This window comes from Lepisosteus platostomus, chromosome 12, assembly GCF_059453375.1.
Source record: "Lepisosteus platostomus isolate fLepPlt1 chromosome 12, fLepPlt1.hap1, whole genome shotgun sequence".
In the NCBI taxonomy this organism is placed as follows: Eukaryota; Metazoa; Chordata; class Actinopteri; order Semionotiformes; family Lepisosteidae; genus Lepisosteus; species Lepisosteus platostomus.
Window position 1 is genome coordinate 22,288,269 of NC_142622.1, and position 12,868 is coordinate 22,301,136.

The 12,868-nt window shown below is 42.3% G+C and overlaps 1 protein-coding gene across 1 annotated transcript in view; it reads right to left on the bottom strand.

Moving 5' to 3' along the window:
- The window catches only part of ccdc12 (coiled-coil domain containing 12), a 14,170-nt gene extending 3,188 nt beyond the window's left edge, over window positions 1–10,982 (bottom strand). The window contains exons 1-2 of the mRNA XM_088601388.1: window positions 10,854–10,982; window positions 5,057–5,127 (exon numbers count right to left, since the gene is read on the bottom strand). Coding sequence (XP_088457514.1) covers window positions 5,057–5,127; window positions 10,854–10,937 — 155 coding nt within the window. The 5' untranslated portion in view covers window positions 10,938–10,982. The remainder of the gene's footprint in view (window positions 1–5,056; window positions 5,128–10,853) is intronic.
- Between the last annotated feature and the right edge of the window lie 1,886 nt (window positions 10,983–12,868).

Here is a 12,868-nt window from a genome sequence, read left to right on the forward strand (position 1 = left end):
AAGCCAGAGAGTGAAAAGCTAACCAGTTTCAGGGATGGAGAAAGTATGCAAAGCGATGTGGGCAGGTTGTGCAACTAGCCAAACTGGCATTTTTAAAGAAGCACAGCTGAGGAATCCAGTGGTACTGAAAGCCAGTTCCGGGAGGTGGCAGAACTTGCAGCCTCTTCCCCTAGTCTGTGAGAATGAACAGACTGATGCACTGAGCTAAGACTGTTCATCCCAGAACCCTGCTGGGGAGGATCAACTCACTGACACACTGGGCCTCCCTCAAATTATAACCTTTAAAAGCTGTATCAAGAGAGATAAATTGTATTTTTTAAGTGAATGACTCCTCTCCCTCATCTCATTCCACTCATGTCCTGTCTCAGCTCATAAGCAAATTTCAATCCTCAACAACGTAGATTTCCAGAGGATCAGTGCAAACAGAACTACAGTGAAAAAGAAATTAAGATTCCAAACTTTTTAATCTCCTCTAAATTTAAATCTCCCTTTATTACATGTTCAGACGTCAAAGAGCCTTACTACAAACAAGTCTTAAATGAATTTTTGACAAACGTATTTTGAAAGTACACTGTAAAGTTAGGATTTGAAAAAATATATATTTACAGAGGGATGGAGCTGAAATTTGAGAACAGAACTGCAGAACCCTCTTGAAATGCACTTTGCTAATCTGCTATTGCTGAATTCATACTCATCACTACAGCGGACAGTGAGGGGGCTTCAGACTGAGGAATGGGAGATGAAACAGCATATGGAGTAAGACATTTAGCCTTGTAAGGAAATGAAAACCAGCTCTCAAAGCTTTCCCAGTAATGATTATTGTAATATCCTGAGTCCATCCTAGAACAGGAAATAAATATTTTGTCAAATAATCTCATCTTTCCTATTTCTTGTTTTTATTACATAAGAAAGGTTACAAATGAGAAGAGGCCATTCAGCCCATCTGGCCTGTTTTGGTGGTTTTTATTTTCATATCTCCTTCCTCTTCTGTCCAAATTCATATGGAGAACAGAAACCACAGGTGTAGAAACACTGGACAGGGCAATCGTGACACACCAATCCAGGCGAATTTAGTCAGTTCTGTGTGGCCCTGTGAGACCTCACCAGTGTGGGAAGAGCCTGTGCTGGCTCAGCCCAGGAAGGGAGGGGTTAAATAAACTGGACGTGTAAAAGGCTCCCAGCCCAGACTGAAGCAAACAGCAGAATGGGGTTAACAGGGGAGGACATCTCCCAGAAGCACTCAGAACAGTGGACCTGCACAGGACAAGAAGACAGAATGGGTCTGTTAATATGAGCTCTGCTCCGTCACACTGCTTTTCATGGACAGTGTGCAGGGGTGTTTAAATATAAAGTTAAAATTAAATATTATATGTCTCAAATATTCCATTGAACTATGTCACGGATATTGCACATTCAATATGGCCCTTTTTTAATTTTGAATGATGATTTTATATTGAGCACCATGAGAAACATACCACTCTAATCATGTATGATAAGAAACTCTAAAATCATGTGTTTTTTAGAAAAACTGAATTATGTGGCTTTTGGGTATTAATTGATCATTCGTGACTGACCAAAGTACAATCAAATGATGTTTTCCATAAGCACCTAATCACTTCATTAGTGAAAGAGATGACTGGACACAGGTTATCAGATGATTTCATCTGTTGAATATCAAACATGGTGAAAATGAGAAACCAGAGAATCACCGATGTGCCCCAATTATCAACAGGACAGCTCCCTAAAGCCATCACTATGACAGAGGCTACATTAGGTCAGCGCACAGTTGTGCGGGGGTGTTCAAAGTCTGCAATTTCTTTCCTGACAAGATGATTCGAACACACTCAAGCCACGATCTGGAAGACTACCAGTCACATTGCCTTATTGTGACTGATGGGGTGGTTAAGTGTCCAGAGTCTCTAGTGGTTGAAGAGCTGCACTTCAAGGGCCTCATGGCACTCTGGTGGCGTGGCACGGTTTGGCTCAAGTCTTGGCACCTCACCTGCTACCATTCCTGCAACATCATCCTGATAGGACAGAATTCCAACAGCACAACCCGTCTTCAAACTGCTCGTGTAACAAAGGCTCTCTTCAAGATTAAAATGGACCAGTTATGCTGTGGACGCTGCAGATTTGAGCATTATTGAACATTTGAGGAATGAAGTGTGTCATGTAGAGTTCAAGACCACTGAACAGGAATATGATTGCCAAGGGTTTATATGAAGAAAGGGACACAATCCCACAAGAAAGGACCTGCAACCTGATGCAAACCATGTGCTGCAGATGTACAGATTGTACTGGTTTAAACTTTGACCGCTCTTGGTTCTACCCAACCTGTGCCACAGCAGACCCCATTGAGCCATCCTGATAATGACAAATATTAACAGCATACTGCATAATGGATTTACTTATGTCTGTTCAATAAAATGCCCTGCACTTACTTCAAATAAGATGTATTTGCCATTTCCTGATACTAACTTTCTAAATTTGTTGCAATATAATTAGGAGCCATTTTAGAAATAATTTAAAAGCTTCAGCACAACATGGTGGGACATCAGTGTCCAAAGAACTGCACTGCACTATGTGGTTCAATTCTGACAGATGCACGGGCCTTGAATTTGTGCAGGTCAAACGCAGTTCTTGCCTGGCCTCCAAGCCTGAGAGGTGCCGAGTTCATTCTCAGATTAATGCTCCTCCTGCTGGGCACAAAAATAGATGCTCTTGAAATGCAGGCTGCTCAGCTGATGTTTCTGAAGCAAACACACACAGTGAGGCCCCGAGACCGCTGCTCTTGGTCTGGATACTGACAAGAGGCTTGGTGTGAGAGTGGGAGGTGGTGCATCTGTCACTACTTAATTTCCCTCCAGCTTATCTAACAGATAATGAGTTCCGGTCCTCCCTCCTTCCCTCCCTGCCATTCAGCCTTAACCAGCTCTCCTCTACCACACAACAGAGGGACCTGAAACTCAGTGCTAACAGTGACACGCTGCATAGCGCCTCTGAGGAAATGAATTAAGTTACTGCACTCTGCCGTGCTAAAAGTTTCTGCTACAAGGTGCATATAGGAGCCTTTAAAATGGATGAGTGATCCATTTGACTTTTTCAGTTTTTATAATATTTCAATTATTTAATTATTGGCATTGATCCAGTTTCTTTTTTCCTCATGTTCCAAAGCAGCTTAGCACTGTTTACATCAGGGGAAAATACCTTGATCAGCAAGTCAATAACGAGTGAGCACGTATCTTAGTTCTGAATTAAGGGCAGACTCAGAACTTAATTAGAACCTAGTGCTCTAATCCTGTAAGCTCCATTTTTCCAATTTTTTGTAAAAAAAGCTTTTCTCATATCATCTAATAGCCTCTTGCTAGGTATGGATCTACAGTCTGGCATTGGAGCTTCACAATTTTCAGAAAAGGAGCCTGCGGAAGAGTAGACAACAGCTTGAGAAATCTTTGTTGGCCTCCAAGCTCCTCTGCAGGTCTTACTGAAACCTTTTCTGCTGCTCATGTTGGTTCTTCCAACATGATGCGCAGATCTGAAGAAGTGAAAAATCCTCCAGTAGCTTCCTTATCCTAGAGTGAGCATGGACACCTACCATTACACCTCTCAGCACGAAAAGCTCAAGCCAGAGACTGATCAGTGTTTTGAAGAGCGTTTAGGCAGGACAGGGACGATGCCACAGCCCTCTGGGGAGCATACAGGACGGTGGAGCAGGTCTGCACTCTCTCTGCTCATACCCCTCGCTGGGAACAGCTCCTCTCGGTGTCAGCCTAGCCTGCCATCACTATCACTCCCCCTGGCTCAATGGGTCATCGCCACACACTGGCTGACCCCACACCTCAAAACCACATCCCCCCCATCTCCTTGTCATCCCTCATATAATATCACCATCACCCGCCATAGTGAGCAATGACAAACCTCTGGCACGCTAATGAGAAGCTGTTCAATGTCTGCAAATTCTGCACACAGACAGACATTTAAGTCAAAACATTTGTTCCCAACAGTCTTTTCTTAGCTTGCTACAGAGCAGGAGACTGTGCGGCATGAACTATTAGCAGGGTGTTGGAATTAGTGACTCTGCTCTGTGTCTGCTAGCCTCCATAAAATCAAGTATGAAGTACAGGAAGTATGTATGAGTCACAGCTGTAACCTCCCACACGTTGAAACAAAGCAATCATAGATTACATGATTGATTGTGAAGGTGTCATAATAAAACCAAGAAGGGGAATATACTTCTAGTCAGTTTACAGCAAAGACACACTGAATCTGTCCATGAGCCATGCACTAGATCAGCCATAAAGCTAGAAACCTTCTGACAGGTGCTTTTCCAGTCTTGATTGAGTTACGCTGCTAAATTAGCAACATAATGAAAATAAACAATTTCCCCACAGTTCATAATCAAATAACTGTAATAACTACCAAAGCCTTTATGGATGCCTCACTGCTTCAGACAACTTCAACAGTAAGTAGCTAAGCAGTGGAAACCAGAGGATACAAATAGAGATTATATAACAGTTCCTTTAAAACTCAGACATGTCTTTACACAAAGGGTGGTGGGAGTATGGAACAAGCTAAGCAGCCATGTTGCTGAAGCCAATACGATACCCTGGCTTCTGTCATGAAACACCTGGATGAGACCCTTTGATAAATTAGCCACGAAATACAAAATATGCTAGATGGGTTGATTGACTTTTTCTCTTTTCAACCTATCCTATGTTCAAGCTGGACACAGTCCCTTGTTTACAGAAACGAACTGGTCTGTGTGGCACTGTCTGCTTAAACTGATAACACTGAACCGCAGCTTACAGGACAGTTAACCAGTGTGGGCCTGAGCTCTGCCTGCAGCAGAGAGTGGACTTACTGGCTCAGTTACACCTCTCTTGTCCCATCCTTGTATTTTCAGCCAAATAGCTTAATTAGCTCAATACTTCACTGTACCGATTCTCCACATGCTACAGGCTGCAAACAAAAACTACACTGGTTCTAAGCAGAGTGCATTATTACTTCATTGTGTGAAACACCCTTTTAAATACAGCCCCCCAGGGAAGCAGCTCACCTGTGCTTCTCCTCTTCTGCCTCCTCCAGCGCTCTCTTGCTCTCCGGCTCCCCATCCTCGGGTTCTCTCCCCTTTCAGATAAATGACATTGCATTAGCGTGGGCTTATCAAACCTGTCCAGCAGGACAGGCAATACTGCTCTCCCCGGGAGAACGCCATCTCCCCAGACAGATCTGCACAGTTTCTCTGCTGGGTACTCTACAGGGTGTGAATACAACACTGGGACCCCTCCTTTTTAATACCCTAACCAACAGCTACAAAGCAGAACACTGCTGGTATTTTGCCATCAGCTGATGATTTCAACAGTGGTGACGGCTGTATTTAGAAGGACAGGTGCAAGCACCGTTTTTGACATTCATGTGGTCAGTGAAAAGTCAGATACCGAGTCAAGAAAACAACGCAAGACTATACTGATTAACTCTTTACAGAAAAGTCAAGCTTTGTGACAGTGAGAGTGAGTCAATCTTCCTTTGATGCAAAGATCAAAACTGGATGGGCAGGCAACAGTTAAGATCAGAGATTATCTCTATGCAAACAACCGCCACTTAATAGTCAAAAGTCTGCTTAGACCTTTATCGAGAAGTAAGACATATCTATTCATATCATTACAACAGACTCTTATTCGGAAAGGCCTGGCCCAGTGCAGCACAGGCAGAGCCGTGCCGGCGTGTGTGAGCTTCCTCGCAGGCAAGGCAAAGTGATCCCTGAAATGGTTGTTATGGTAACATGGCCCCTGCACCGCCATGGAGACGGCAGGTAAGAGAATCCTCCCAGGGGATACTGCACCCCTGTGCTGCTGAGCAGTAACATATGTCCATACGGAACGCCTCTGCAGCTTTTGTTTAGGGCTAACCTAACAATATCCATCCATTCGTCCAACGTCTAACGGCTTTATCCAGTTCAGGGTCATGAGGGAGCTGGAGCCTATACCAGCAAGCAACGGGGAGAGGGCAGGATACACCCTGGATGGGACGCCAGTCCACTGCAGAGAACACTCAGACACAAGAGACTCACAAACTCACACCATTGGCCAGTTTTCCCAAGAAAAAAATTAACCTTCCAGTATCTCTATGGACTTGGAGAACACCAGAGCACCTAGAGGAAAACTATGAAAATGTGGGGAGAACATACAAACTGCACACAGATAGCACCTCAGATCCACAACAGACCCTAGGGACCCAGCACCTCCATGCCACCCACCAAACAATAGAAATAATCAAATCAATTTACATGTGATGGTGAGAGCTGAGCAGTGTCTAAAAAATGGACAGCAGCATTTCAGCCTAGTAACCTCAGATTACCCATATATCTGGCTGACTCTTTTATCCAGACCAATGTACATTTGCTCTCACATATACAGCTGGGCTTTTTTGCTGGAACAATTCAGAAGAGGTCATTTGCTGCAAATGATTACTGTCTGGACACAGCCAGCCTTCAAATTCCCTAACAGCGTATTGAAAGTAGCGATTGAGTTTGGCCGCCTGTTGTTTTAGGGGTGTCCCAGTACCCGAGAATCAACAGAAGAGCTCTTCTGATATTCCACGATCCCTACTCAGAATAGTAAATACAGAGAAGGAAGCCATCCAGAAATGGACTAGCCATCACGCAAAACCCATGACTTTTCCATCAGTAAGAGGACACAACACTTGCAGAAAAAGCATGCTGTGAACAATGCTAAAGCCTACTGTTACTTTCCCAAAGGGCACAGAGAGAGAAGTGTGAAATCACCATTGTTAGCAATGTGTGAAAAATAATTACACTGTGATGCTATTTATATATTCACATCCTGCTTCAGCATTTTTCTGCTACTGATTTTTACTATAGAGTGGCAGCATGTTTATCGAGAATAAGTCAAAACCCAATGGTTTCTTGCAGTTCCATCATTCTATCACAATGAAAAGGTGGTATGTTCTACAGCACAGATATTCACTCCTGCGCCTGGAGGACATTTATTTCAACCCTGGGCGGGCTGCAACCACCCAGCAGCAGGAATGAACAGTTATGTCCAGAGGGTGCAGAAGTCTACAAACAGTCCCACACAAACACTCCCATGCTGCTAAATCTCATACATTGCGTTTGAATGTCACACACAGATTAAAAGGAAATGTGTACGTGCACAAAGTTGATAAGTACAGCCCCAGGACTGTTCACAACCCACACGGAAAGACCACCCCCAACTTGTGCTGCATTCTGGAACACATCTAACCTGTAAGTCTTGTGCATCCTGTATATCTTTTATTCCAGTTCTTGCAGCCAAAAACAAGTAGCATGTATTGGCCATAAAAAGTAGAAACAAGTTTTTAACTAGCAGAAGCAAGGCCCCAGTGGTGACGCTCAGCTCTGACACGTTACCACTGAGCCATAACACTTTCTATAGAGGTCCAGGATGGTCAACTCGCCCGCTTTTTAATGTTCTGTCCTCCTTAAAGTGGTGCATTATGGGAATCCAAAGAGCTCTTGAGATGGTTTTTATCTCATATAAAATCGAATTTCTTATTCTAGAGCTTCTTTTTTTAAAAAAAATATTTTCCATTTTTATCGTGAATCTTAATGAATTGTTGAGAATCACCCCTGTTTAACACGGCTCCATGTTATTTTGACAGAGTATGTTTTCAACTGGTCTGATGAGTTCTTTATCACCAACGTGGTGCTGGAAACAGGAAAGGAACACTTTCTCTGCACACACCAACTCACGTGGGCAAACGTTACTTGGACTCAGAGGTTGGATTAATAAAAAAACACTTTATTTTTCTTCAGGTGGTAAAAATTGGATAATAAAAGCTAAACCTAATCTTCAGAAGCTTTCTACTGGGCAGTTTAGTACTGCTGCCCCTTTAAAATTCTCAGCGGGAAATTGATAAATGGGCTGGGATGCTAGCTTCCTCGGCTTTTCCTGGAAAAACTAAGCTGTTCCCTCGTTTTGATATAACAATGCAAAAGCCTCTGGCGTTCCTAAAAGTCAGGGCAACGCTCGCAGAGCGGAAAACCCTCAGCTTCAGTGAACAGAAGCCAAAATAACAATAAACCCAAACTGTGCACATAAGCATGCTCACACAAGCATCTGTGGCATTAACCTCGAGTTCACAAAGGAAGGCAGCTGGCTCATTACCAATCTTCTGGCACAAGCGAAAATGCCAACGTTTTCTAATCTACAGATCTTGGAGCTTATTAAACAGGAACCTCTGCACAAGGTTCTTTTTCCTTGATTGCCCAACAGACACAGTCAGAAGAACAGCTGTTGGAGACATTTTATTACGCATTCACACGTGTGTAGGGAGCCTGTCCCAGGCGTGTCAGGGGCAGGGTTATTCCAAACACAGCATTGCCCAGGTTTCCTCTGTGCACTTCCACTGAAAAACCCGCGCAAGCAAACTGATCTCAGGTGACATCTAAGCAACCTGCTGTGTAATGGACAGACCTAGAGTGGGCTAACATAGCCATGTGTGCTTCAGCACTTTAACTCCATCCAGAGTGCCCACCTACTTCTGACATAGGTTACACCTCTCTAGGCCACCCGCTTCAGAAATACTGCACCTTGAATCCAGTCTGTAAGAACTGTTCGTACAAAGTAAGCTTGAAAAGCATTAAAATATATTTACCTGGATATATGATAAATATTTTATTACACAATCAGGGTTGATTTATCTCTATAGTTCTACAGAAATCTCACAATCTTTGCCTCTAATCTTCACAGTCAAGTTCTCACCACACAAAACCCGGAGGCACATCCTGCCCCGCTCAAAAGATTTTCCTGAAAAAATCATTCATGCTTATCAGTCTGGAAAACATTGCAAAACCTTTTGTAAAACTCTGTGGCTCCACCGAACCAGCCAGAAGCATGGTCCCGAAATACAGAAGATTTGGGTCAATAGCGAATATTCCCAAGAGTTCCCATCTGGCCAAAATCACTCCAAGAGCACAGAGTAAAATAGCCCAGGAGGTCACAAAGAACCCCAGGACAACATCCAGGGATCTACGAGCCACCGTAACCTTGGCTAAAGTCAGTGTTCATGATTCAATCATCAGAAGAGCACTGGGTAAGAACAGTTTCATGGGAGCGTGGCACAGGCGAAACCATTGCTTGCCAATTGCATTGATACTCATTTTAAGTTTGCCAAAAAGCACCAGGATGACCCTCAAGTCTTCTGGAGGAACAGTCTATGAACAGATCCGTGAAAAGTGGAACTTTTGGGGCTCCACTGTTATGTCTGACAAAAAAACAAAACAAACTGCATTCCATACACAGCAATAAGAGAGACTGATTACTACTTACAGGAAGTGTTTGGTTGCAGTTATTGCAGCTCTAAGTGGCAGAACCAGGAACTGAGCCTAAGAGCCTAATTAACTCTTTCTCACAGGGGCACTGGATGTTAGATGGTATTAAATAAATGATACAAGCATCATATGTTGGTGATATTATGTTGGCAATATTAGTTCACTTAGACTCCCTTTTTACATCACTAGAACCCCTATGAATCTCTGATCATATGAAGTGGCAAAAATGCTTAAAAAATAAATTAATATTTTTTCACAAAACTGTATACACCAGCATAGTTTTGAGATATTGAAATTCTTGTCCAAAGTCCCACAACAATGCTTAGAGCTACAAATTAAACAAAGAAAGTGAGAAAACTGGCAGCAAGATTTTGTTCATAAGATGCACATTGTTACAAGACAGACAGCACAAGGTACAAATTAGAAGTCATGCATATAAAAAAAAATGAAGTGGGAAGCTTGTGCCGAAAAGAATTGAATTGGCATTAACCACTACTGCTTTTTATGCAGATTAATACACCCCTGGCTTTGCACTAAACTGGAAATTTCACAACTTTTGTTCTCAGTGCAACTACAATTTTTAATCTGGATTATCATGTTCTCTATCTACTTGAGGTTTTTTTCTGTTGCTGACTTGCTTGGGAAAGTTTTGACTGTGTGAATGTTGATTCCTAAAAGCCGCCTGATGGAATCTGAAATGGGGATACCTGGGATAAAATGCTTTCTTCATTAGTTTTCTACCAGAACTTGTTCCAGACTGCTTCATGCAGTGTTCCTCTTTACTCTCCTGCATGTCATTCATCTTTCAGTGAAGCGAAATATGCAGTCAGCTCGACTCTAGCTGAATGCCTTGAGTCAATGATTAACAGACAAGCAGCAGCTAGCTATAGTGGTGTAAGAAGTATCCTCGACGCAATCTAAAATATATAGATAGATACTTTATTGATCCCGTGAGTGAAATTGCAGAATGTAAGTAAAATAATGTCTTATTTTACATTATAAAATAATATAAGACCTGCTGAGCTATGACGTTCTTTATCTGCCCTCTGAACTGGACCTCGCATTCCTGTGGCAATCTCTTACTAATACAGTACCAACACCGCAAAAAGCAAATTATATCGGTACAATAATCGTTAGAAGACAATTCAGACCACGAACAAGTTTATTGAATGTTAAACTCGTCGTTCTTAAACGCTTTCATGTCGAGCTAGTTCTAGCAAAGATATTATTATTGCCCAAACATATTTAGTGACAGCTCATTTAAAACACGTCCTAGTTAGATTAATGCTCAGATTACTTACAATACTATGAATGAGTGGCCTAGTATCTAAACGGGTCGGTACTGTGAGCAGCGCAAACTGAATTAACGGCACACGTTGTAGTGGAAAAGCTAGCTGGCGGTGGATGAGTCTTGTGTATCTTTAGGATTTGTCCAGATCAGCAGGTCTCCAGCCATGGACGGACCCAAATAATCAACCGACCAATTCTCTTTCACTCGTTTTGTCTCTGCTTGAAGTCTTACCTGAAATTGCTTATTCCTAATCGCCTTTAGTCTCTCTTTCCTCTTCAGTGCCTGCTCTTCCAAAGAACCCACGACTGTCGCCATCTTCCCACAATTCTCTACACCGAAAGCCAAACCTGTCGCAATAGATTGCGTCGATACAGGCACTCCTGCTAATCGCCGAGCTAGTCGATCCATCAAGAGCCCTTGAATATTAGCTGCAACAAGATTGAATATATGTTTTATTCCCAAACGGTTTATGACAGGTATAAAGTGATATCTAACAAAAATTGTAAAATAAAAAACGATTGCATTTAGCAAAAGAGCTCTTAAAACAGCACTTGCATTCATGTTTACACAAATCAGAAATCACAAAATATTTAATAATAATAATAATAATAATAATAATAATTGCTTACACTTATATAGCACTTTTCTGGACACTCCACTCAAAGCGCTTTACAGGTAATGGGAACTCCCCTCCACCACCACCAATGTGTAGCCCCACCTGGATGATGCGACGACAGCCATAGTGTGCCAGAATGCTCACCACACATCAGCTATTAGAAGCTATTTAGAAATAAAGTTAAACATATTTATTACGTATTTCCATGTTCATACAAAGAGCACATACAATGTGTACGTACATATGTTTACAAATGAATACCAAAACTATTACAGTCTACAAGCAAAACTTCAAACATTTCATACTGAATGTTCCCAAATTATTATAGACCATAATTTCCAAAGCCTAACCCTATGGCTTATCAGGCCTGAATTTATCCTGGTTTCTGTGGCTATATAGAGACTTCACAACTCTCCTTCTGAGTTGGAGGCCAGTCACTGGCAAGGATTACCCCCAGCAATGTCAGTCCCCATTCATACAGCTGGGTGGACTGAGGCAACTGGGGGTAAAGTCCCTGACTCAGAGGTACAACAACAGTGATCGCAGTGGGGACTCAAACCAACAGTACACCAAGTACAAGTCCACTGTGCTAAACCACCCTCAAATTAAAGCAGAAGAAAAATATAACTAATAGTTTTGTCTAAAACAGAATTTTAATGAGTGGTGAAGGGATCCAAGGTATAACAGCCAAGTTAATAATCCAAAACATCAGAACACTCTGTTTTCATTTAAAACCAAGAGGCCTGAGGAGCATCACCAGCAGGTAGAGTCTAGGAGATCAGACCAACAGTTGTCCTTGAACACAAAGGACTGGAAGGCTGGATACAGCAGTGGGATGAGACACAAGGTGCAGAAGCATGATGAGTGATGATGGGACAGAGGGCAAGACAGAGAGAGGAAAACATTAGGGATGATGGTAAACCTACAGCCAGTGGAGACATCTGACAAAGGAAGGGCAGGGAGGCATAGCTCAGCAGAGAAGAGGGAAGGGGAAAAACAGTTATGGTGCAGGACAGAGATCAGAACAGAATTAGGAAGTGGGCAGCAGGAGCAAAACAGAAAGAGCCTTCAAACAAACCAAGCGTGCAGAACACACCCCCACCTTCTGTAGCCACAGACAAACTGGCCTGGGCTATCACAAACTTACAAACACCAGAAAGTTCGATTGACAAGTTTGCAATGTGCTGGGAAGTTAGGAACTTGGAAACTTTAAACAACAACAACAACAACAACAACAACAACAACAACAACAACAACAACAATAATAATATATGCAATTAATTATAATAAATTATTATTATCATTTTATTTTATTTTTTTACAATTTTGTTTGCATGATGTTCAACCAAACAGAACATGGAGTGGTTCAAGTAGGTAGCTGCAACAACGCTTAGGCTTCAAAGGAACAAATAAAGGTCTAATCCATGCTGAAAAGAGAAGAAAAGAAACACAAGGTTTTGACTGTGGAGCCTTTTTCGGGTGTCAGAACTTGGAGTGGCAGTGGTGACAGCATTTTTCTGATCCAATAATCCAATTGTGATGAAAAAAGGCAAGCAGAACAGCCACAACATTCAGAATTTCTCCAGCGTATCACACTGGACCCAATATAAAGGTTAATGAAAAAAGTTGT